Source organism: Rattus norvegicus, chromosome 18 (genome assembly GCF_036323735.1).
Source record: "Rattus norvegicus strain BN/NHsdMcwi chromosome 18, GRCr8, whole genome shotgun sequence".
Classification (NCBI taxonomy): Eukaryota; Metazoa; Chordata; class Mammalia; order Rodentia; family Muridae; genus Rattus; species Rattus norvegicus.
Window position 1 is genome coordinate 41,816,237 of NC_086036.1, and position 26,407 is coordinate 41,842,643.

General features: G+C 39.9%; 1 protein-coding gene across 8 annotated transcripts in view; it reads left to right on the plus strand.

Moving 5' to 3' along the window:
* Positions 1-26,407, plus strand: part of Lvrn (laeverin) — a 109,043-nt gene that overhangs the window by 63,449 nt on the left and 19,187 nt on the right. For 5 of the 8 annotated variants that reach the window (XR_005496112.2, XR_005496111.2, XM_063277658.1 and 2 more), the window contains 9 exons: positions 874-1,000; positions 3,718-3,869; positions 5,063-5,176; positions 14,137-14,280; positions 14,777-14,842; positions 14,933-14,998; positions 16,920-17,092; positions 18,434-18,507; positions 18,865-19,004. Coding sequence is in view for 6 of the 8 variants with exons in the window: in XM_063277658.1 (XP_063133728.1) it covers positions 874-1,000; positions 3,718-3,869; positions 5,063-5,176; positions 14,137-14,280; positions 14,777-14,842; positions 14,933-14,998; positions 16,920-17,092; positions 18,434-18,507; positions 18,865-19,004 (1,056 nt within the window). In the remaining 2 variants the exon portion in view is untranslated. Of the gene's footprint in view, positions 1-873; positions 1,001-3,717; positions 3,968-5,062; positions 5,177-14,136; positions 14,281-14,776; positions 14,843-14,932; positions 14,999-16,919; positions 17,093-18,433; positions 18,508-18,864; positions 19,005-26,407 lie in introns of those variants that run through there. The other 3 variants (XM_063277656.1, XM_063277659.1, XM_063277660.1) reach the window with 3 other exon arrangements.

Sequence of the window (26,407 nt, forward strand, 5' to 3'; positions counted from 1 at the left end):
CTATGAGGGTGATACCCACCCACCCACTCCCTCCAACCTCCATGTCCTGACATTCTCCTACACTGGGACATGGAGCCTTGGCAGGACCAATGGCCTTTCCTCCCATTGATGTCTGTTAGGGCCATCCTCTGCTACATATGCCGATGGAGCCATGGGTTCATTCCTGGGATATTCTCTTGGGATGACGGTTTCATTCCTGGGAGCTCTGGGGGTTCTGGTTGGTTGATATTGTGTTCTTCTTATGGGGTTGCAAACCCCTTCTGCTACCCCAGTTGTTTGTTATGTTGATGTTCTTGTTCCATTTGAAACCGTGTTTTGTGCAGGGTGACAGACAGGGACCTACTTTCTTTCTTCTATATACAGCTTCCCGTTTGACCAGCCATTATAGATTTTCAAAGTAAAAGTTGATGTTACATACTCCTGGGGGGGTGGTCAGTTAATGCTTTGTCTTCTGGGATTTTCTCAGTGTGCATATGAGCTTAGACATTATAAGCACTGTCTTGGCTGCTTTTCTTTCACTGTAACTAAACATTATAACCGATAGGAGAACAGCTGGGCGTTCACATCTTCATCCATAAGCAGGCAGCAAAGACAGAACACTGGGAATACTGCCAGTCTGTTGAAACATCAGATCCCACCCCACAGTGACACACCTCAATTAGACAGACCTAATTCTTCCCAAACAGTTCTACCAGTTGGGGACCAAATATTCAAATATATGAGACTATGGGGGGCATTCTCCAACCACCACAGGCACATAGCTTCTTCTGAAGCTATAAGGCTTCAGTTCAACAGTAGCAGCTCAGAATGGACAGGGTGACTCTTTTTAAAATCCCAATATTGCTCTACGTAATTATTGCTTGTTTAACTTAGATACGTGTCTGGGCCCGGAAAGATGACATTGCAGATGGATATTTAGACTTTGCTGCAAACCACACAGGCCCCGTCTTCTCATTTCTGGAAGATTTGTTTAATATCAGTTATCCACTTCCGAAAACAGGTGAGGCTTTTAAAGAATCTCAATGCAAGATATTCTGTTTCACAGGCCCCAAGTTGAGATCACATGCTGCACTGATGAGCATTCAAGGGTGTATTGGAGCCATATAGTTTTTATTTTGGAGTTAGCCTCATGACCATTCACTATGGTGTTATATACCTTTCAAAACACAAAGATCTGTTTGTGCTTTCTCTGTCTGGAGCTATGTATCTTGTGGGTCTAGACCATTTGCATGACAGCTCCCTTGTGGGTGACCAGCTGCTCCTTCTCTAGACTGGGCTAAAAACGTTCTATAGTTCTCTGTGGTGGTTCTGGTCAGTGCTAGTGTTTTCAGGCAGTGAGCTTATATGACTTATTCCAGGTTCCCCTAGTAAGATCTTAGGTAGAGTTGAGCTGTGACTCATTGACCTAGTACTTGTTCCATCTGTAGAATTCCTCATAAAAAGTGGAATCATGTGTGTATATAATATGATCCTTGAAGACTTATGTAAAAACTTTATCTCTCATAGGTCTGGATGGTATGTCTATAAAGGCTCAATGTGGTTTTTTCTTCTCTTTAAATTGTGTGTGTTGTGTAAATTTATTTTGTTCTTCCAACATGTTTCTGAAATCCTGGGAACACCATGCTCTGCCTCTACAAGCAGATGGCAGAAGAAGGTAGGGAGAAAATATTTGTGCTGTGATGCTCCACAGAGTCTCTCTGCTGCTCAAGCATTTTATTTGGGGGAACAAAGAGTGAAGGGCTGAGAAGCAGCCTAAGCCAGGTCAGACACCCCAATTTGCCTGTCACATAAGCGGTTGGAGACAACAGCCTTGCAAAACAACTTCCCAGCTTTCCCATGCTACTAGTTCTTGCTCAGTATTAAAAAGACCCATCACCATCATCAACAACGAAAACCTTTTATGCTCATTAGGTGAGGAGTCCAAAGTCACCCTTATTCTTGCATGGCATCCTGTCCATTCAAGGAGACAATTTATTCCCCTTTCCCCCAGCTACTTACTGCCACCCACTGTACTTTCCCCTGGTGTACATCACCAGCATCCTTTCCAGCTCAGTCTCTGGGTGGGGTCACCCTCTAACATGTCCTCCTCCTACGTGAAGCCAGAATCCTTGAATCTAACTGGTCATATTAGAGCCCTCTTTGAAACTTCCCTGCAGCCTCCTATTGCCATGAGATACAGTCTGAATGCTGACCATGTTTTTACAATGATGTACCAACCTAAGACAGAGGTAGGCAGTTCCCAACTATGATTGGTGCCCTAGCACAGTCTCTGTCCTCTCTTACATCCTCCGGGCTTTTCACACCATTTGCACTTTGTACCACTTGGGATGTCTTAACCACTTAACCGGATGATTCTGCCTTTCCTATTTGTCACCTCAGACAAAAATAGACTTTGGTGGAAGGATTGATGAATAGTAAGAATAGTGATATATTTACACAGTAGAATTCTATACAGCAACAAAAGTGAAGCACCTTTTCTATAGTTTAAAACATAAATGTGACTTTATATGATGAAGCAAAATAGAATAAATAATCTTTCCAAAACAAAGAAATAGTAAATTCAAGATGTGATGGGAAGCAGTGCATAAAGTTGAAAATCTTCCCAGCCAGTTCTAAAGGGTTAAGTGTTAGACCCATGGTACTTCTTTTGTTATTTTGAAGCGATTAGTTAAATGTTTGTATAATACAGTGCTGCATCATGTGAGAATCAATGATGATAATTTGTTTTTTAAAACCTCAATGCCTTTGCTCCTAATGACTTTTATTTTTATGTTTTAAAAATAGTTATTAGGAGGGGGCTAGCAAGGTGGTTCAGTGGATAAATGTCTTGCTGCTTAGCCTGACAACCCAAGCTCAGCCTCGAGGATTCACAAAGTAGGAGAGAACTGAGTCCCATGGGTTGTCTTCTGATCTTCGCATGCTTGATGCCATACACCCACTCCACCACCACCACCCCATCACCACCCCAGAGAGAGAGAGAGAAAGAGAGAGAGAGAGAGATGTACAGAGATACACAGACAAGTACACACATGCAAACACACACACACACACACACACACACACACACACACACACACACACACACAAAAGATGATTTCAGGAATTTAAAATTAGTCATCAGTATCTGTAAGAAATGGCTTCTTACAGCTCTCAGGGCCAGACTCCAAGTGTTGATAGAATCCATCTTTTGAGTAGAAGGTTTCCTGAGATAGTAAACAGGGTCAGTTAGCAGAGGGAGTCTTGGGTCAACAAAAGGAATCGAAGGAGTGTATGGGTTTGTGGTGGGGTGAGTGTGAGGAGGAACAGTTTAGAGGGATGGGCAATGTCACCTAAGGCTACTAAGTCTGGTGCATGTTCTAAGGTAAATGTCCCATGAAGCCAGGAAAGAACCAGGGCACAGTGGTGGGGCAATTCTTCACGGATTTACCTCATGTTGTCTTCTTATTGTTGACCTCTGAGAACTTTCTAGATTTTGAGCCTGAGTCTGTTCTCACAAGAATTTGAACTTTCTATGATTTTCATATAGTCACAATAACCTATTTTATGACTTCTATCTTCAATGTCATGTTCTTAAAAAATATTTTCTCTTTACTCAGGTTACACCTTTTCTCTTTATTTTTCAGTAACCTGATGGTTTCACTTGGGCTTGATTTTTCCCTAAAACAATACTATATTACATAAGATGATTTAATTTTTTTCCTACTTAAACCCACGTAGATATAATTGCCTTGCCTACTTTTGTCAACGGTGCAATGGAAAACTGGGGACTGATGATATTTGACGCATCCTTGCTCCTGGAACTAGACGATGACCTACCAGAGAAAAGAGCAATGATTCTGAGCATCCTTTCCCATGAGGTTGGGCACCAGGTGTGTGGTGAAATATTCTTATGTCACAGGGAGGTATTTTCCAACTGTTTTCCTCAAAGCAGCAGAACCCAGAAATACCAGCCACACACCAAATTTGGGTGAGTAGGGGAGCATCTCTTGAAATGTATAACTGGGCCTAAAATGGGGGAGGGTCTGTGTAGTGCTAGTCCAGCTGAGCCCAAGCCGTTGAGGTGTGGAGAAGGTGTTTAATTTTATTCTGGGAAGAGGTTTGATGGATGCAGCCAGTGTGTTGGTGAGGAGCAGATGAGGGCTCCAGTTGCATCCGCAGAAGCTGTAGACAGGACACACATTATCAGCTCTGTGGGCTTCTCATATTGTGATCATAAAAGTCTAGACATTTGACTTGATGGAGAATCTCGAATCTGCCTTTAAGTCTCTGTTCCATTAACACAAATATGCCACTCAAGAAATAATCTTAAGTATGACAGTGATATTTTCTTTAATTTGTGTGACTCCATACATTTTAGAAAGGACAAAATAACACCCTGATGACTCAGTCCACCGAAGCCCATGAGTTTGGATCAGTTCTTCCGAGTGTCGTTTCTTATTGTTACCTAAGTGACATTTTTAAAAACACACAAGGTGCTAACAGCTGCTGTAAGAATTTAGATACCAGGACATAGATTTACTGGTTTGGGGAGTAGTAATTTTCTTCCCAGAGGCATCCATATGTTTTGTTGCCTGGTTTATCTTGAATAGAAAGTTATCGCAGCTGCAACACATTGCAGAGCATACCCTAGCTTGAGTGATATATACATGGTATGTATCAAATCACAATCTAAAACATAGCATCTACTTACGGCGAAGTCATAGTTATAGTGTAGGGTGCAGTTATAGCAGGGGTGAGAGCCTAGCTCCACTTCAGCTTCATTGAACTAAACACAGCTCATGGGCAGGGCCAACAGTTTATAGGTTCAGCTAGCCAGCCTTGGGCTTAAATGCCAGCTTTAGAGCAAACACCAGAGGTGAGGCAGTCACTTCTGAGAAATGAATAAATGAATAGCTGATCATGTGAAAATAGCAAGGAATACTAGGGAGTCTGATTTTCAGGTTTTGTTATTGTTGGTGAACAACGCATACCTCCTCTTGGCCTCGCGCCTCCTTCATATGTATTTGCAATAAGGATGACTTAAATTTCAGAAATGTCTTCTTCTCCCTCACATCTCCAAAAGTGGTTTGGAAACCTGGTGACCATGAGTTGGTGGAACAATATCTGGCTCAATGAGGGCTTTGCATCATATTTTGAAGTTGGACTAACTAACTACTTCTATCCCAAAGTTCCAAGGGTAAGTAATTTAAACACTCCCCCCTTTTTTGTCCATCTTTATTAAATTGGTTATTTCTTATTTACATTTCAATTGTTATTACCTTTCCCAGTTTCCAGGCCAACATTCCCCTAATCCCCCTCCCCTTTTATGTGGGTGTTCCCCTCCCCATCCTCCCCCGATTATGGCCCTCCCCCCCAACAATCCTGTTCACTGGGGGTTCAGTCTTGGCAGAACCAAGGGCTTCCTCTTCCACTGGTGTTCTTACTAGGGTATTCAGTGCTACCTATGAGGTTGGAGCCCAGGGTCAGTCCATGTATATAGTCTTTGGGTAGTGGCTTAGTCCCTAGAAGCTCTGGTTGGTTGTCATTGTTGTTCATATGGGGTCTCAAGCCCCTTCAAGCTCTTTCAGTCCTTTCTCTGATTCCTTCAGCGGGGGTCCAATTCTCAGTTCAGTGGTTTGCTGCTGACATTCGCCAATGTATTTGCCTTATTCTGGCTGTGTCTCTCAGGAGGGATCTACATCTGGTTCCTGTCAGCCTGCACTTCTTTGCTTCATCCATCTTATCTAGTTTGGTGGCTGTATATGTATGGGCCACATGTGGGGCAGGCTCTGAATGGGTGTTCCTTCTGCCTCTGTTCTAAACTTTGCCTCCCTATTCCCTGCCAAGGGTATTCTTGTTCCCCTTTTAAAGAAGGAGTGAAGCGTTCTCATTTTGGTCATCCTTCTTGAGTTTCATGTGTTCTGTGCATTTAGGGTAATTCGAGCATTTGGGCTAATATCCACTTATCAATGAGTACATACCATATGTGTTTTTCTATGACTAGGTTAACTCACTCAGGATGATATTTTCCAATTCTATCCATTTGCCTATGAATTTCATAAAGGCAATGTTTTTGATAGCTGAGTAGTATTCCATTGTGTAGATGTACCACATTTTCTGTATCCATTCCTCTGTTGAAGGGCTTCTGGATTCTTTCCAGCTTCTGGCTATTATAAATAAGGCTGCTATGAACGTAGTGGAGCATGTGTCTTTGTTATGTTAGGGCATCTTTGGGGTATATACCCAAGAGAGGTATAGCTAGGTCCTCAGGTAGTTCAATATCCAATTTTCTGAGGAACCTCCAGACTGATTTCCAGAATTGTTGTACCAGTCTGCAATTCCACCAACAATGGAGGACTGTTCCTCTTTCTCCAGCATCTGCTGTTGCTGGAGTTTTTGATCTTAGCCATTCTGACTGGTGTGAGGTGGAATCTCAGGGTTGTTTTGATTTGCATTTCCCTTATGACTAAAGATGTTGGACATTTCTTTAGGTGCTTCTCAGCCATTCAGCAATGCTCAGCTGTGAATTCTTTGTTTAGCTCTGAACCCGATTTTTTTTTTTTTGGTTCTTTTTTTCGGAGCTGGGGACCGAACCCAGGGCCTTGCGCTTCCTAGGTAAGCGCTCTACCACTGAGCTAAATCCCCAGCCCCTGAACCCGATTTTTAAAAAGGGTTATTTGTCTCCCTGCTGTCTAACTTCTTGAGTTCTTTGTATATTTTGGATACAAGCCCTTTATCAGTTGTAGGATTGGTAAAGATCTTTTCCCAATCTGTTGGTTGCTGTTTTGTCCTAACAACAGTGTCCTTTGCCTTACAGAAGCTTTGCAGTTTTATGAGATCCCATTTGTTGATCCTTGACCTTAGAGCACAAGGCATTAGTGTTTTGTTCAGGAAATTTTCTCCAGTGCCCATGTGTTCGAGATGCTTCCCCACTATTTCTTCTATTAGTTTGAGTGTATCTGGTTTGATGTGGAGGTCCTTGATCCACTTGGACTTAAGCTTTGTACAGAGTGATAAGCATGGATCGATCTGCATTCTTCTACATGCTGACCTCCAGTTGAACGAGCACCATTTGCTGAAAATGCTATCCTTTTTCCATGGGATGGTTTTTGCTCCTTTGTCAAAAATCAAGTGACCATAGGTGTGTGGGTTCATTTCTGGGTCTTCAATTCTATTCCACTGATCTATCCGTCTGTCTCTGTACCAATACCATATAGTTTTTGTCACTATTGCTCTGTAATACTGCTTGAGTTCAGGGATAGTGATTCCCCCTGAAGGCCTTTTATTCTTGAGGATAGTTTTAGCTATCCTGGGTTTTTTGTTATTCCAGATGAATTTGCAAATTGTTCTGTCTAACTCTATGAAGAATTTGGTTGGAATTTTGATGGGGATTGCATTGAATCTGTAGATTGCTTTTGGTAAAATGGCCATTTTTACTATATTAATCCTGCCAATCCATGAGCATGGGAGATCTTTCCATCTTCTGAGGTCTTCTTCAATTTCCTTCTTCAGTGTCTTGTAGTTCTTATTGTACAGATCTTTTACTTGCTTGGTAAAAGTCACACCGAGGTATTTTATATTATTTGGGACTGTTATAAAGGGTGTTGTTTCCCTAATTTCTTTCTCGGCTTGTTTCTCTTTTGTGTAGAGGAAGGCTACTGATTTATTTGAGTTAATTTTATATCCAACCACTTTGCTGAAGGTGTTTAGCAGGTTTAGTAGTTCTCTCGTGGAACTTTTGGGATCACGTAAGTATACGATCATATCATCTGCAAATAGTGATATTTTTGACTTCTACTTTTCCAATCTGTATCCCTTTGATCTCCTTTTGTTGTCTGATTGCTCTGGCTAGAACTTCAAGAACTATGTTGAATAAGTAGGGAGAGAGTGGGCAGCCTTCTCTAGTCACTAATTTTAGTGGGATTGCTTCAAGTTTCTCTTCATTTAGTTTAATGTTAGCTACTGGTTTGCTGTATATGGCTTTTACTATGTTCAGGTATGGGCCTTGAATTCCTATTCTTTCCAGGACTTTTATCATGAAGGGGTGTTGATTTTGTCAAATGCTTTCTCAGCATCTAATGAAATGATCATGTGGTTTTGTTCTTTCAATTTGTTTATATAATGGTTCACGTTGATGGTTTTCCGTATATTAAACCATCCCTGCATGCCTGGGATGAAGCCTACTTGATCATGATGGATGATTGTTTTGATGTGCTCTTGGATTCGGTTTGCCAGAATTTTATTGAGTATTTTTGCATTGATATTCATAAGGGAAATTGGTCTGAAGTTCTCTTTCTTTGTTGGGTCTTTGTGTGGTTTAGGTATAAGAGTAATTGAGGCTTCATAGAAGGAATTAGATAGTGCTCCATCTGTTTCAATTTTGTGGAATAGTTTGGATAGTATTGGTATGAGGTCTTCTATGGAGGTCTGATAGAATTCTGCACTGAACCTGTCTGGACCTGGGCTCCTTTTGCTTGGAAGACCTTTAATAACTGCTTCTATTTCTTTAGGCATTATGGGGTTGTTTAAATGGTTTACCTGTTCCTAATTTAACTTCTGTACCTGGTATCTTTTTAGGAAATTGTCCATTTCCTGCAGATTTTCAAGTTTTGTTGAATATAGGCTTTTGTAGTAGGATCTGATGATTTTTTGAATTTCCTCTGATTCTGAGTTATATCTCCCTTTTCATTTCTGATTTTGTTAATTTGGATATACTCTCTGTGTCCTCTCGTTAGTCTGGCTAAGGGTTTATCTATCTTGTTCATTTTCTCAAAGAAGCAGCTTTTGGTTTTGTTGATCCTTTGTATAGTCCTTTATGTTTCTACTTGGTTGATTTCAGCTCTGAGTTTGATTATTTCCTGCCTTCTACTCCTCCTGGGTGTGTTTCCTTCTTTTTGTTCTAGAGCTTTTAGGTGTGCTGTCAAGCTGCTGATATATGCTCTCTCCTGTTTCTTTGTGCAGACATTCAGAGCTATGAGTTTTCCTCTTAGCACAGCTTTCTTTGTGTCCCATAAGTTTGGGTATGTTGTACCTTCATTAAATTCTAGGAAGTCTTTAATTTCTTTCTTTATTTCTTCCTTGACCAGGTTATCATTGTGTAGAGCATTGTTCAACTTCCATGTATATGTGGGCACCCTTCCCTTATTGTTATTGAAGACCAGCTTTAGCCCGTGATGGTCTGATAGGACACATGGGATTATTTCTGTCTTTCTGTATCTATTGAGGCCTGTTTTCTGACCAATTATATGGTCAATTTTGGAGAAAGTACCATGAAGTGTTGAGAAGAATGTATATCCTTTTGTTTTAGGAGAGAATGTTCTATAAATATCTGTTAAGTCCATTTGGCTCATGACTTCTCTTAGTCTGTCTATGTCTCTGTTTAATTTCTCTTTCCATGATCTGTCCATTGATGAGAGTGGGGTGTTGAAGTCTCCTACTATTATTGTGTGAGGTGCAATGTGTGTTTTGAGCTTTAGTAAGGTTTCTTTTACGTATGTAGGTGCCCTTGTATTTGGGGCATAGATATTTAGGATTGAGAGTTCATCTTGGTGGATTTTTCCTTTGATGAATATGAAGTGTCCTTCCTTATCTTTTTTGATGACTTTTGGTTGAAAATTGATTTTATTTGATATTAGAATGGCTACTCCAGTTTGCTTCTTCAGACCATTTGCTTGGAAATTTGTTTTCCAGCCTTTTACTCTGAGGTAGTGTCTGTCTTTGTCTCTGAGATGTGTTTCCTGTAGGCAGCAAAATGGTGGGTCCTCATTGTGTATCCAGTTTGTTAATCTGTGTCTTTTTATTGGGGAGTTGAGTCCATTGATGTTGAGAGATATTAAGGAATAGTGATTGTTGCTTCCTCTTATATTCGTGTTTGGATGTGAGATTACATTCGTGTGCTTGTCTTCCCTTTGTTTTGTTGCAAAACAATTAGTTTCTTGCTTTTTCTAGGGTGTAGCTTTCCTCCTTATGTTGGGCTTTACCATTTATTATTCTTTGTAGCGCTGGATTTGTGGAAAGGTATTGTGTATATTTGGTTTTGTCATGGAATTTCTTGGTTTCTTCATCCATGTTAATTGAGAGTTTTGCTGGATACAGTAACCTGGGCTGGCATTTCTGTTCTCTTGGGGTCTATATGACATCTGTCCAGGATCTTCTGGCTTTCATAGTGTCTGGTGAGAAGTCTGGTGTAATTCTGATAGGTCTGCCTTTATATGTTACTTGACCTTTTTCCCTTACTGCTTTTAATATTCTTTCTTTTTTTTTTTTTGTGCATTTGGTGTTTTGACTACTATGTGATGGGAGGGGCTTCTTTTCTGGTCCAATCTATTTGGAATTCTGTAGGCTTCTTGTATGTTTATGGGCATCTCTTTCTTTAGGTTAGGGAAGTTTTCTTCTCTATTTTGTTGAAGATATTTACTGGTCCTTTGAGTTGGGAGTATTCAATCTCTTCTATATATCCTTAGGTTTGATCTTCTCATTGTAAACACTTCCCCTTAATTATTAAGTTATTGATTAAAAACAATGCATAGTCAAACACAGACAAATCTAATCACTACTGAATTACTAAAACTCTCATGAAAGGTGTGCCGCGTCGCCTTCCATGCTTTCCTCCTACAAGCTTCTTTCTTACTACTTTTGTTTGAGATTTATACCAAAACTGTTTTGTCTTAAAAATTTGGTATTTATTTACATATTACTGTGTGTGGCAGTCTGCATATATCAAAGTATACATATGGAGGACAAGGAACACTTAGTGGGATTCCATTCTCTCCTTCCAATTTGTGCGTTGAGGGATCAAACTCAGGTCATTAGCCTTGAGGGCTAGTGTCCTTTGCCTGCTGAACCATATCATCAACTGTGTAGGGACGTTTCTAATGCTGGTGTGGCTGGTGGCTGGTGAGGCAGATGACTGATGAGACAGGTGGCAGGTGGCAGGTGACAGGTGTGGCAGCCTTACAGCTAGATGTCATGGAGGCATTTCCTCAACTGAGTCTCCTTTCTCTGTGATAACTTCCTCTTGTGTCCAGTTGACACACAAAACCAGCCTGTACAGTGAGAAAGCTGGATTTTCCATTCTCAAGCTCTTCAAAACCCATGGGTTTTTCAGCATCTAGAGCTCCAGCTCTGGCATTAGTTACTTTGTGACTTTTTTGTCTTTTGTTTTCTGCCGAATACAGGAAAATAGTAGGCTTGGTAATGGGGCCAACAGCAACTTCCTCCTGTTTTAAACATGGTCTGACCATAGAGCCCAGGCCTCACAGAAATTAGAAAGGGCTCCATCACTGACCCCTGAACCCTTAGTTTGTCTTTCTTACCACCACGAACTGAGATTTACAGTTGAACATATGAGCTAAGAGGAGTCTCACAACATCAATGAATGGGTTACTGGACATCTGCTATGTTCTGTGTGACAACTGTCCTTCAGTACACAGTCATGTGCAGATACAGTTTCACATGTGTAGTTTAAGTCCTGAGGACACATCCAATGATGAAGCTAAATAGCCTAAGTGGTTAACTCCTACAGAGCAGGCTTTCTTTACTGGGAATTTTGCTGAAAAACCAAACCAAACCAAACCATACCAAAAACCTGTAAATTAATTGTCTTTAAAACAATGAGGTGAAAATGCGGTTGTTTTCCCTCTTTGAGATAAAAAAACTGAAGATCAAACATACCTTTGGTGACTTGCATGAGTGAAAGAACTGAGGAGAGGTTAAGAAGAAAATGGTGGATGGTCCCCTGTCTTGATAGCTCCTGATTCATTTACTATAATAACACTTTGCTTTTCATATAAATTTCATCTGCTATTCTTGGAAAAGAAAAAACCCATCTGTGACTTGACCAAACTAAGTTTGGGTTGTTTTTTCTTTCCAGTTTGTCTTCCGTTCCATTATAATACGACAGTTGTTGTAGGGTGTAGTTAAAAGAAGAAGTAACAGAGATTCAAAATGATTTGAGGAACAAAGTAGAACATTTTTACCATTATGGGACTAGATAAATAAGAAACATTGGGAAGAATTATATTAATGCACTGTAGTGGTGATTATCTTGGGGCATGAATTATGGAAGATTTAAATTTTCTCCATCATGGCTCTGACACATTGACCAAAGTGAGACACTCTTAGGAACACTAATAAAAACCTATGCTTTATGAGTAGGCTCAGACGTGTGCAAAGACGTCTAAATTCTTGCTACATGGAGTATGATTATCTAGTTACCAACAAGAGAGCTTTGTCATTTGTCTTAGTTAGGGTTTTACTGCTGTGAACAGACACCATAGCTGAGGCAACTCTTGTAAGGACAACATTTATTGGGGCTGGCTTACAGTTTCAGATGTTCAGTCCATTATCATCAAGGCAGCAGCATAACAGCATCCAATGCAGGAGGAGCTGAGAGTTCTACATCTTCATATGAAGACTGCTAGGAAAAGACTGGCTTCTGGGCAGCTAGAACCAGGGTCTTAAAGCCCATGCCCATAATAACACACCTACTCCAACAAGGTCACACCTCCTAATAGTGCTACTCCCTGGGCCAAAAACATTCAAACCATCACACCATTCAACATCCTATAGATATTAGAGTACAGGATACTAGCCAGATCAACATGATTTTTCCACAATCTCCAGCCAAGTCGTTTTCCATCAAAATTTCAAGACATGCCCAGACATGGTAACTTACTACACCTGCCACCTCAGCTATTTAGGAATTTGAGTCAGGAGGGTTCCAAATTAAAATGAACAAATCAAACAACCTGGGCTATACAATGAGGCACCATCTCAAATAACCAAGTCGATGACACATTACTCTATGTTATAGGCTTCTCATTTTAGAAGATCAGATTCTTTATAGCAATAGCTTTGAGATAGTTAATACTGATTGTCAAGTTGACACACAGTCTAGACTCAAGCCAATTTTTTGATGGCTTTTGGTGGTGATTGTAGATGATATGAGTATATATAAAGTTATATATCAGCATATGTAATATTTGACTTTGGGTGTACCTTTTATCTAGCTTAGGATATTATCTATTATTACTGTCTAGATTCTCTAAAGTGGTTTAATTAAAGTGGAACTATGTGCAATATCATGGCCTAGGGGCCTGACTGAATTAAGATGAGAAAGTAAACTGAACGCGTATATCTATTGCTCTCTGCTTCCTGACTATACAGGGAATGTAGCCAGCTGCCTTAGCTCCTGCCGCTGGGATGTCTCTGCTATGTTGAACCATAACCAAAACAAATGCATTCTTCTTTACCTTTCCTTTGGCAGTATAGTTTTTTTTCACAGTAACAAGACAAATAGCTATAAATATGAAGACAATTAATGGTATTTCCAATCAAAACTTAAGCTAGGAGTAAGAAGGAGTTGATCAGAATGTTAACATGTAGAATTAGAGCAGAATTTGAATGTTTACCTGATGCTGATGTCATGTGTGGCATGAGACAGTCAACTTGGAATTCCAAGAAGTCAGGATTTTAGGCTTCATGTGACTGCTGGGGCTGGTCCACTCACCTGAGTGCAGAAGACTCATCAGTACAATGACTTCTAAACTCTGCTGGGTTTTTTCCATCCAAAATTTCTCCTTGTCTGTATATTAGTTTTCTTTCTAGCTTCGAATCAGAAAAAATCATTCTTGCCATGAGCCCAAGGAAAAGCCAGTATCTTGAACAGTTCTGTAACTCTCAGTACAGTGTAATGAGCCAGCTGCTATCTCAGAATACATGAACTACAGACACTGTATCTAGTCTGTGGGTTTTTTCCAGTTATAAGTTATTATGTCCACATTCTTGTCAATGTATAAACCTCGTGTGTATTTTTTGTGAATACACATGTGTTCAACAATACAATCTAATGGCTTGGCTCTACATAGAGATGATATTGAGAACCTATCTTCATGAGAAATACAGGGTTCTTAGGGCCCATACTCTCCTGTAATTAACTTCTTAAAATTCAAAATAAAAGATAAAGAACAGGAAAGAAGATAGTCTCTAGTGTTTTGTCACTCAAGGAATTCTGATGTTTGAGGAATATTGCAATTCAGACATTTTCCTTATTATTTCCCTGTTGCAATGCAAGTTTTATAAGCTATCTCAGGAATTCTGGATTTTGTATTTCTGTAACCCTTGGAAGTTGATGTGGCTTAATCTTTTCCTTTATAGAATATGATCTTTTTTTTAACCGTTTTACATGATATCCTTGAAGATGATCATAGCCTGGAGTCTAGAGCTGTGTCCACTCCAGTGGAAAATTTCACAGAAACCAGAGAAATAAACAGACTCTTTGACATATATACTTACAAGAAGGTACAAGCACATTCCTGTTTTCTCCTGTTCTCATCCAGAGAGTTGTGTAGAGTGGGTTCCAGGGACTGTAAAGTACATACTTAAAACTATGGATTAAAGTAACTTGAATTTTATTGACTAATAGATGTCAGAAAATGCCTTAAAGTCAGATTTCACTTAGCAAATATTAATGAGGTCATATTAGATACTGGGCACTTTACTGATTCAGTCACCTCCCCAGATCCAAACTTCTGTTTTGTAGAATTTTATTCTTACAAGCAATATCATAATTTAAAAGTGTTTGTGTATCCCAACCCTTTCCATACAGGGCATCTGGTCACTCTTTACTTCCTTAGTGACAGTCTACTATTTTATTAACATACCTGGGGCTAATCTGAACCGGAAACTCAGGTACAAATTGCAATAAAAGCATAGCGTGCAACAGCATTTATAAAAAAAAATAGTGTGTTCATGTGTAAATACTGAATTCAGCTCATGACAGATTTGTGTGTCCTAGGGAGCATGCATGGCTTGGATGCTTGCCGGTTTCCTGAGCCAGCACTTGTTCATCAACGCACTTAAGGTGAGTTGCTAAGGGACTTACCAGAGGGACATCAGACATAAATTACATTGGCATGCTGTTGCTTTAACCTCAATTCCTCTGTTTTCACAGTCTTATTTGGAGACATTTTCTTACTCCAATGCTGAGCAAGATGATCTTTGGAGACACATTCAAATGGTAATTGTCCTTCTTTGAGACACTTTCTTTCTTTTTTTTTTTTTTAGCTTTGTAGGCTTAAAGTGTTTATTTAATAATGATTTAACTTTGGTAGGTCACATATATCAAGAGATGCATCCATTTATTTTAAGTTTTCTATACTAATATCTGCTTTTTTAAAAATTAACATGAGTATTTCTTATTTACATTTTGAGTGTTATTCCCTTTCCCAGTTTCTGGGCCAACATCCCCCTAACCCCTCCCCCTCCCCTCTTTTATGGGTATTCCCCTCCCCATCCTCCCCCCATTGCCGCCCTCCCCCCAACAATCACATTCACTGGGGGTTCAGTCTTAGCAGGACACAGGGCTTCCCCTTCCACTGGTGCTCTTACTAGGATATTCATTGCTACCTATGGGGTCAGAGTCCAGGGTCAGTCCATGTATAGTCTTTAGGTATTGGCTTAGTCCCTGGAAGCTCTGGTTGCTTGGCATTGTTGTTCATATGGGATTTCGAGCCCCTTCAAGCTCTTCCAGTTCTTTCTCTGATTCCTTCAACGGGGATCCTGTTCTCAGTTCAGTGGTTTGCTGCTGGCATTCGCCTCTGTATTTGCTGTATTCTGGCTGTGTCTCTCAGGAGAGATCTACATCCGGCTCCTGTCTGCCTGCACTTCTTTGCTTCATCCATCTTGTCTAATTGGGTGGCTGTATGTGTATGGGCCACATGTGGGGCAGGCTCTGAATGGGTGTTCCTTCTGTCTCTGTTTTAATCTTTGCCTCTCTATTCCCTGCCAAGGGTATTCTTGTTCCCCTTTTAAAGAAGGAGTGAAGCATTCACATTTTGATCATCCGTCTTGAGTTTCATGTGTTCTGTGCATCTAGGATACTTCAAGCATTTGGGCTAATAGCCACTTATCAATGAGTGCATACCATGTGTGTTTTTCTGTGATTGGGTTACCTCACTCTGGATGATATTTTCCAGTTCCATCCATTTGTCTATGAATTTCATAAAGGCAATGTTTTTGATAGCTGAGTAATATTCCATTGTGTAGATGTACCACATTTTCCATATCCATTCCTCTGTTGAAGGGCATCTGGGTTCTTTCCAGCTTCTGGCTATTATAAATAAGGCTGCTATGAACATAGTGGAGCACGTGTCTTTTTTATATGTTGGAGCATCTTTTGGGTATATGCCCAAGAGAGGTATAGCTGGATCCTCAGGCAGTTCAATGTCCAATTTTCTGAGGAACCTCCAGACTGATTTCCAGAATTTTGTCTTTTACAGTCCTAGATCAGGGGACTGTAAGTGAATGACTGAACCACAGGAACAGAGCTTTTCCCTATTTATAAAAATACCCTTAAATATGAAGTGTTTCTTTAGTCTTCATTGTATTTCTATGTAGAGGGTGGCTATTATGTCCATAAATATGTGCTTAATGAATAAGTGGATGACTGAGTAAAGAACCATTCATGTTGTCAGTGCTCTGTGTTTGTTGTTCCATATCTATATGTTCAACCAATCCCAGATGGGAAATAGAAAACGTTCTGTTTGTACTAAACATATATGGTCTTTTCTAGAGCCATTATTCTCCAAACAACACACTGTAATAAATATTATGTTCTCATATCATTTGCACTGTAATATGTGTGGCGAGCTGTCTGTATATGATTTGCGGTACTCATGTACACAGCTTACATAGTATACGCAGAACTATTTTATGTAAGGGGCATTAGCATCTGGGGATTCTTTGTGTGTGCTGAAAAAAGTCCCATCTCAGATACCAGAGGAAAGCCCTATAGAGATAAACAGTTCTGGATATCCAACGCTGAGGATTGGTATATACAACAGGGAGAGGCTGAATATTTCATATCTTTGGGGGAGACTGCTGCTTCAGAAGGTTTTGCTAATAACCCACATCTGTTTTGTGATAATTTTTTTAACCAGGCCATAGATGAGCAGAGTATAATTCATTTGCCAGCAACAGTAAAACGTATAATGGACAGCTGGACACACCAGAGTGGCTTTCCGGTCATCACATTAAATGCGTCTACCGGCGTTGTTAAACAAGAGCCGTTTTATCTTGAAAGGGTTGAAAATCAGACTCTTCTGAGCCACAAGTAGGTCATTTCATTCCTCTATCATCACTGGGCTTGGGGTTGAGCAATGGTGAGGTAGAAAGCAGTCAGCAGTGAGGGCGTCTATCACTTGCTGGGCCATGAGGTCCTTCTGGGTGACTCCCTGAAGACATGGCAGGGCACGTGAGGCAGACGCCTACAATAAGGGACCAACATGTGCCCCTGCCTTGGGACTTGGTGTCACCTGAGTAACCAGAGCATTGGAATTCTATGTGTTCCTCATTGTCCGTCAGACAGACCTAATGAGTTACTCAAGTTCTCCCCCTCATTTGTTAACGTTTGAGATAATTTTGACTCTTACCTCTCATTGACTCTTACCTCATATCATCATGCTAGATATCAGCATGAATAATAATTTTCAAACACTATAAAAAATTTCAAGGGGCTGGCAACATGGCCCAGAGGTTTGCCCCCAAGCTTGACGACATGAGTTTGATTCCTCAAATCCATATTAAAGGTAGAAAGAGGGAAGAACTAACTACAAAGTTGTCCTCTGACCATGCCACCTGTGACCATTCCACTTCCCACATTACACACACACACACACACACACACACACACACACACACACACCACAATAGCAACTACAAACCAAATACTCTTTCTTCAAACCCACTGGGGAGAGAAACCTAAGGCACTATAGCATTCCAAGACTTTGAGAAGCGAGCAGAGTCTTATGCATGTGGACTTATAGCTAAAGGGGAAATGCCAGATGTGAGAACTAGAAGAAAATCAGAAACAATTACCTGAACTGTGTGTCTTTTCTAAAGACTAATGCAGTCCTTACTGTCAGATGATTCATCCAGTTCTTGTTCACCCGTGTGGGAGGAAAAGGTAGACAGATGTTCAGTAAACACAATTGGGGCTGATGTCTGTGAATGTGTTTCAAATGGAGAGAAAGTTCGAGACTGAGAAGCATTTTAAAATGTTGGCAAGCTTTTCCTTTTTGAATTACCCTTCACCTCTCTAGCCATGGACAGATTTGGGTCTCCCTCAAGCATTTGTGTGGCCCAGAGTGAGGCCAGGTGGCTGTAATTTAGTAAAATCGGTCTTTTATCGCTTCAGTCAGAAGAAAGTCTCAGTAACAGCCTATGCTCTAAGAAGTCAGCCAGTAAGATACAGCAAGAGGGCTGTGAGTAGAGAGTCAAAGCAAGCGGGGCTAGCAGAAACTGCAGGGAGTTACCCGACAGCAAAGCCCCAAGTGCTCTCTGGGATTGACTGTAGACTCGCAGAGCTGCTATCTCAGCAATTCTTTAATTTGGGCTGAGTGTATCTTCTTATTTGTGAAAATAGCTAATTCTTTTCTATTCTTCCAAAATATAGTACATGGATTGTCCCAATTTTTTGGATGAAAAATGGAATCACACAACCTTTAGTCTGGCTAGATAAAAGCAGCAGTAAGTAAATATATACATTTTTATTTACAAGTGAATATATTATATGCATATGCATGCATGTATGTATATATAATCATATATATGTATAAAAACAGAGATAGAAATTTTGTTAAAATGTTGAGCTTTTGGAAACCTGATTGTTAAATACAGAGCTTTAAAGATAACACTTCAAATTAAAAGTCATTATTTATAAAAATTTAGTTATTTGGCAGATCAATATATACCTAAGAGAGATCTTAATTTTAATTCTATTAGCTTATTGTTTAGATGTGTGAATGCATTATATATATATAAAAATACTGGAATCTATTTAAGACCATTTTTGTTTGTTTGTTTGTTTGTTTGTTTTTTTGGTAGTGATATTTCCTGGGATGAAACTTTCAGATTCTGACAGTGACTGGGTGATCTTAAACTTCAATGTGACTGGGTATTACAGAGTTAATTATGACAAGTTGGGCTGGAAGAAGTTAAATCAACAACTTGAAAAGGATCCTAAGGTATGGGCTGGATTTGGTGTTTGATCAAGTGTCAGCTGTCATTATTTGAAGGATGTGCTTTCTGATGGAAAGCCTTAATCCCACCAGCCCCTTCTCCACCACCCATGATGGAGACAGTTCTCTCATTCCTAGGGAGGGCTGATTTTGGTTGAATGTGCATCTCTGAACATACTTTTTGATTTTCCAAAATAAGTTTACGAATATGTTTTCTAAATTACTTTAATGTTCAGTTCCATTTTTCACATTACAATGAAAGCATTTGTTGAATTCATCACACACACTAGAAACTGTGTAGGTAAATATGCACCTAGGGTTCCTAAACTCACAACAGGTACCTACTATGTGCTAAAAATTATTGATTTTTTTAATTCCTAAAACATATTCTTCTCACTCAGAGGGATGGATTTAATTTACGAAACACCAAGAGCCCACTGTCACTTTACAGCGTTTTTTAAAACCTGTAGATGATGGTGAGATCTGTGCATGGTGGAAAGTTGAGGTCACACCAGTCAGACTTTAGTTGATTGGTGTCATCAAATGCATGAGTAGAGAGAGATGTTGGCTTAGGAGTCTGCACGACCCCATGTGGAACCTTGGGCAGTTCCCTTGCCTGGAGTAAAAGCTGTCCTGAGTTTCTTTGTTGGAGACACAGCAGCCTTTGCAGACGAGGAGAGTGTTTGCCACGCTGACCCAGAGTTTGGGCTATGGTTCAGGAGACTTCGGTTTACAGTTTTGCTCCTCATTGGCCTAAAGTGTGATTGCAGACTGGCATTTAACCACCACCACCACCACCACCACCACCACCACCACCACTACTACTACTACTGCCTCATCTATTGAATGGTTGTTAAACACTAATCTTACCTTGAGGTTTAAGGTTAACCTTGAAGTGTCCCTGTGAAGACAAGGTTAGATAATGTCTTATGTTTAATGGTGTCCAGACACAGACACTCAGAATATGTTCAATAACTTAAGAAAATGTTATTGAGATTTTTAATAATGCAATAAAAGCAGCTTACCATATTCCCTCCTAAACCCCTTTCAGACTAACTTAATTCTTAGTCATCCATTGACATCATTGTAGATGGATTTATCAAAACACCTAATTAAACTGTTTCTGCAGCACAGTTGGTGAGAAAATAAAACAAACTGTGTGTGCTTCAAATGTATGTAGAAAATGTCAGTTTTCTACCTGCCTTGGTGACATGAGACTATAGCTAAGTAAGGAAAAATTAGAATTGTACTCCAGTGATCAGAAGTGCTGGGAAGAGAACTTCCCTTGGAGCAAATCCATGAAGGTGCTGGGAGGTGCTAGAGGGATGACTAGAGGCTTCCGGTGCCTTCCAGGACTTAAGCTAAGATCAAAGGTTGCAAACTGTCAGTGTTGACACAGTCAGACAGAGGCCTGTAGACTTAGCCTGGCCACTGGTTTTGCCTCTCCAGAAATATGAGGTCATATTAGTGAAATCTTGAGAGTGCAGATTCCATTTAAAATAATTTTTATTTAAAAATCTTAATTAACTTGGGTATTTCTTATTTACATTTAGATTGTTATTCCCCTTCTGGTTTCCAGGCCAACATCCCCCTAACCGCTCCCCGTCTCTTTCTCTATGGGTGTTCCCCTCCCCATCCTTCCCCCATTACCGCCCTTCCCCCAACAATCACATTCACTGGGGGTTCAGTCTTGGCAGGATCAAGGGCTTCCCCTTCCAGTGGTGATCTTACTAGGATATTCATTGCTACGTATGCAGTTGGAGTCCAGGGTCAGTCCATGTATAGTCTTTGGGTAATGGCTTACTCCTTGGAACCTCTGGTTGGTCGGCATTGTTGTTCATATGGGGTCTCAAGCCCCTTCAAGCTCTTTCAGTCCTCTCTAAGATTCCTTCAACGGTGGTCCCGTTCTCAGTTCAGTGGATTAATGATGGCATTTGCCGATGTATTTGCTGTATTCTGGCTGTGTCTCTCAGGAGAGATCTACATCCGGTTCCTGTTGGCCTGCACTTCTTTGCTTCATCCATCTTATCTAGTTTGGTGGCTGTATATGTATGGGCCACAAGTGGGGCATGCTCTGAATGGGTGTTCCTTCAGCCTCTGTTCTAAACTTTGCCTCCCTATTCCCTGCCAAGGGTATTCTTGTTCCCCTTTTAAAGAAGGAGTGAAGCGTTTGCATTTTGATCATCCGTCTTGAGCTTCATGTGTTCTGTGCATCTAGGATACTTCAAGCATTTGGGCTAATAGCCACTTATCAATGAGTGCATACCATGTGTGTTTTTCTGTGATTGGGTTACCTCACTCTGGATGATATTTTCCAGTTCCATCCATTTGTCTATGAATTTCATAAAGGCAATGTTTTTGATAGCTGAGTAATATTCCATTGTGTAGATGTACCACATTTTCCATATCCATTCCTCTGTTGAAGGGCATCTGGGTTCTTTCCAGCTTCTGGCTATTATAAATAAGGCTGCTATGAACATAGTGTAGCGTGTGTCTTTGTTATATGTTGGGGCATCTTTTGGGTATATGCCCGAGAGATATAGCTGGGTCCTCAGGTAGTTCAATATCCAATGTTCTGAGGAACCTCCAGACTGATTTCCAGAATGATTGTACCAGTCTGCAATCCCACCAACAATGGAGGAGTGTTCCTCGTTCTCCACATCCTTGCCAACATTTGCTGTCACCTGAGTTTTTGATCTTAGCCATTCTGACTGGTGTGAGGTGAAATCTCAGGGTTGTTTTGATTTGCATTTCCCTTATGACTAAAGATGTTGAACATTTCTTAGGTGTTTCTCAGCCATTCAGCATTCCTCAGCTGTGAATTCTTTGTTTAGCTATGAACCCGATTTTTAACAGGGTTATTTGTCTCCCTGTAGTCTAACTTCTCAAGTTCTTTGTATATTTTGAATATAAGCCTATTATCAGTTGTAGGATTGGTAAAGATCTTTTCCCAATCTGTTGGTTTCCGTTTTGTCCTAAGCACAGTGTCCTTTGCCTTACAGAAGCTTTGCAGTTTTATGAGATCCCATTTGTCGATTCTTGATCTTCGAGCATAAGCCATTGGTGTTTTGTTCAGGAAATTTTCTCCAGTGCAAATGTGTTCGAGATGCTTCCCCACTTTTTCTTCTATTGGTTTGAGTGTATCTGGTTTGATGTGGAGGTCCTTGACCCACTTGGACTTAAGCTTTATACAGAGTGATAAGCATGGATCGATATGCATTCTTCTACATGCTGACCTCTAGTTGAACCAGCACCTGAAAATGCTATCCTTTTTCCATTGGATGGTTTTGGCTCCTTTGTCAAAAATCAAGTGCCCATAGGGGTGTGGGTTCATTTCTGGGTCTTCAATTCTATTCCACTAGTCTATCTATCCGTCTCTGTACCAATACCATGCAGTTTTTTTTTTATCACTATTGCTCTGTAATACTGCTTGAGTTCAGGGATAGTGATTCCCCCAGAAATCCTTTTCATGTTGAGGATAGTTTTAGCTATCCTGCGTTTTTTGTTATTCAAGATGAATTTGCAAATTGTTCTGTCTAACTCTTTGAAGAATTGGATTGGTATTTTGATGGGGATTGCATTGAATCTGTAGATCACTTTTGGTAAAATGGCCATTTTTACTCTATTAGTCCTGCCAATCCAGAGCATGGGAGATATTTCCATCTTCTGAGGTCTTCTTCAATTTCTCTCTTCAGAGGCTTGAAGTTCTTATTGTACAGATCTTTTACTTGCTTGGCTAAAGTCACACCGAGTTATTTTATATTATTTGGGACTATTATGAAAGGTGTCGTTTCCCTAATTTCTTTCTCGGCTTGTTTCTCTTTTGTGTAAAGGAAGGCTACTGATTTATTTGAGTTAATTTTATACCCAGCCACTTTGCTGAAGTTGTTTATCAGCTTTAGTAGTTCTCTGGTGGAACTTTTGGGGTCACTTAATTATACTATCATATCATCTGCAAATAGTGATATTTTGACTTCTTTTCCAATCTGTATCCACTTGATCTCCATTTGTTGTCTGATTGCTCTGGCTAGAACTTCAAGAACTATATTGAATAAGTAGGGAGAGAGTGGGCAGCCTTGTCTAGTCCCTGATTTTAGTGGGATTGCTTCAAGTTTCTCTCCATTTAGTTTAATGTTAGCGAGTGGTTTGGTGTATATGACTTTTACTATGTTTAGGGATGGGCCTTGAATTCCTATTCTTTCCAGGACTTTTATCATGAAGGGGTGTTGTCAAATGCTTTCTCAGCATCTAATGAAATGATCATGTGGTTTTGTTCTTTCAGTTTGTTTATATAATGGATCACGTTGATGGTTTTCCGTATATTAAACCATCCCTGCATGCCTGGGATGAAGCCTACTTGATTATGATGGATGATTGTTTTGATGTGCTCTTGGATTCGGTTTGCCAGAATTTTATTGAGTATTTTTGCGTCGATATTCATAAGGGAAATTGGTCTGAAGTTCTCTTTCTTTGTTGGGTCTTTGTGTGGTTTAGGTATAAGAGTAATTGTGGCTTCATAGAAGGAATTCGGTAGCACTCCATCTGTTTCAATTTTGTGGAATAGTTTGGATAATATTGGTATGAGGTCTTCTATGAAGGTCTGATAGAATTCTGCACTGAACCTGTCTGGAACTGGTCTCTTTTTGGTTGGAGACCTTTAATGACTGGTTCTATTTCTTTAGGAGTTATGGGGTTGTTTAAATGGTTTATCTGTTCCTGATTTAACTTCTGTACCTGGTATCTTTTTAGGAAATTGTCCATTTCCTTCAGAGTTTCAAGTTTTGTTGAATATAGGCTTTTGTAGTAGGATCTGATGATTTTTTGAATTTCCTCTGATTCTGTAGTTATGTCTCCTTTTTCATTTCTGATTTTGTTAATTTTGACAGACTCTCTGTGTCTTCTCGTTAGTCTGGCTAAGGGTTTATCTATCTTGTTGACTTTCTCAAAGAACCAACTTTGGTTCTGTTGATTCTTTCTATGGTCCTTTTTGTTTCTACTTGGTTGATTTCAGCTCTGAGTTTGATTATTTCCTGCCTTCTACTCCTCCTGGGTGTATATGTTTCTTTTTGTTCTAGAGCTTTTAGGTGTGCTGTCAAGCTGCTGATATATGCTCTCTCCTGTTCCTTTCTGCAGGCACTCAGAGCTATGAGTTTTCCTCTTAGCATAGCTTTCATTGTGTCCCATAAGTTTGGGTATGTTGTACCTTCATTTTCATTAAATTCTAAGAAGTCTTTAATTTCTTTCTTTATTTCTTCCTTGACAAGGTTATCATTGAGTAGAACATTGTTCAACTTCCATGTATATGTGGGCATTCTTCCCTTATTTTTATTGAAGACCAGCTTTAGCCCGTGGTGGTCTGATAGGATGCATGGGATTATTTCTATCTTTCTGTATCTGTTGAGGCCTGTTTTATGACCAGTTATATGGTCAATTTTGGAGAAAGTACCATGAGGTGTTGAGAAGAAGGTATATCCTTTTGTTTTAGGAGAGAATGTTCTATAAATATCTGTTAAGTCCATTTGGTTCATGATTTCTCTTAGTCTGTCTATGTCTCTGTTTAATTTCTGTTTCCATGATCTGTCCATTGGTGAGAGTGGGGTGCTGAAATCTCCTACTATTATTGTGTGAAGTGCAATGTGTGCTTTGAGCTTTAGTAAGGTTTTTCTACGTTCATAGGTGCCCTTGTATTTGGAGCATGTATATTTAGGATTGAGAATTCATTGTGGTGTATTTTTCCTTTGATGAATATGAAGTGTCCTTCCTTATCTTTTTTGATGACTTTTAGTTGAAAATCAATTTTATTCCACATTAGAATGGCTACTCCAGCTTGCTTCTTCTGACCATTTGCTTGGAAAGTTGTTTTCCAGTCTTTCACTCTGAGGTAGTGTCTGTCTTTGTGTTTGAGGTGTGTTTCCTGTAGGCAGCAGAATGCAGGGTCCTCATTGCCTATCCATTTTGTTAATATATGTCTTTTTATTGGGGAGTTGAGATGATTGATGTTGAGAGATATTATGGAATAGTGATTATTGCTTCCTGTTATATTCATATTTGGATCTGAGATTATGTTTGTGTGCTTTTCTTCTCTGTTTTGTTGCCAAGACAATTAGTTTCTTGCTTTTTCTATGGTGTAGCTTGCCTCCTTATGTTGGGCTTTACCATCTATTATCCTTTGTAGCGCTGGATTTGTAGAAAGATATTGTGTAAATTTGGTTTTGTCATGGAATATCTTGGTTTCTCCATCTCTGTTAATTGAGAGTTTTGCAGGATTTACTAACCTGGGCTGGCATTTGTGTTCCCTTAGGGTCTGTATGACATCTGTCCAGGATCTTCTGGCTTTCATAGTCTCTGGTGAGAAGGCTGGTGTGATTCTGATAGGTCTTCCTTTATATGTTACTTGACCTTTTTTCCTTACTGCTTTTAATATTCTTTCTTTATTTTGTGCATTTGCTGTTTTGACTATTATGTGACAGGAGGATTTTCTTTTCTCGTCCAATCTATTTGGAGTTCTTGTATGTAGGCTTCTTGTATGTTTATGGGCATCTCTTTCTTTAGGTTAGGGAAGTTTTCTTCTATGATTTTGTTGAAGACATTTACTGGTCCTTTGAGCTGGGAGTCTTCACTCTCTTCTTTACCTATTATCCTTAGGTTTGATCTTCTCATTGTGTCCTGGATTTCCTGTATGTTTTGGACCAGTAGCTTTTTCCGTTTTAAATTATCTTTGACCGTTGTGTCGATGCTTTTTATGGAATCTTCTGCTCCTGAGACTCTCTCTTCTATCTCTTGTATTCTGTTGGTGATGCTTGTATCTATGGCTCCTTGTCTCTTCCTTTGGTTTTCTATATCCAGGGTTGTTTCCCTGTGTCCTTTCTTTATTGCTTCTATTTTTATTTTTAATTCCTTCAACTGTTTGATTGTGTTTTCCTGGAATTCTTTCAGGGATTTTTGTGATTCCTCTCTATAGACTTCTACTTGTTTATGTTTTCCTGTGTTTCTCTAAGGGAGTTCTTCATGTCTTTCTTGAAGTCCTCCAGCATCATGATCAAATATGATTTTAAATCTAGGTCTTGCTTTTCTGGTGTGTTTGGTTATTCAGTGTTTGCTTTGGTGGGAGAATTGGGCTCTGATGATGCCATGTAGTCTTGGTTTCTGTTGCTTAGGTTCCTGTGCTTGCCTCTTGCCATTAGATTGTCTATGGTGTTACCTTGTTCTGCTATTTCTAACAGTGGCTAGGCCGTTGTATAGGCCTGTGTGTCAGGAGTGCTGTAGACCTGTTTTCCTGTTTTCTTTCAGCCAGTTATAGGAACAGAGTGTTCTGTTTTTGGGCGTGTAGTCTTTCCTGTCTACTGGTCTTCTGCTGTTCCTGTGGGCATGTGTCCTGAGTCTACCAGGCAGGTTGCTTGGAGCAGAAA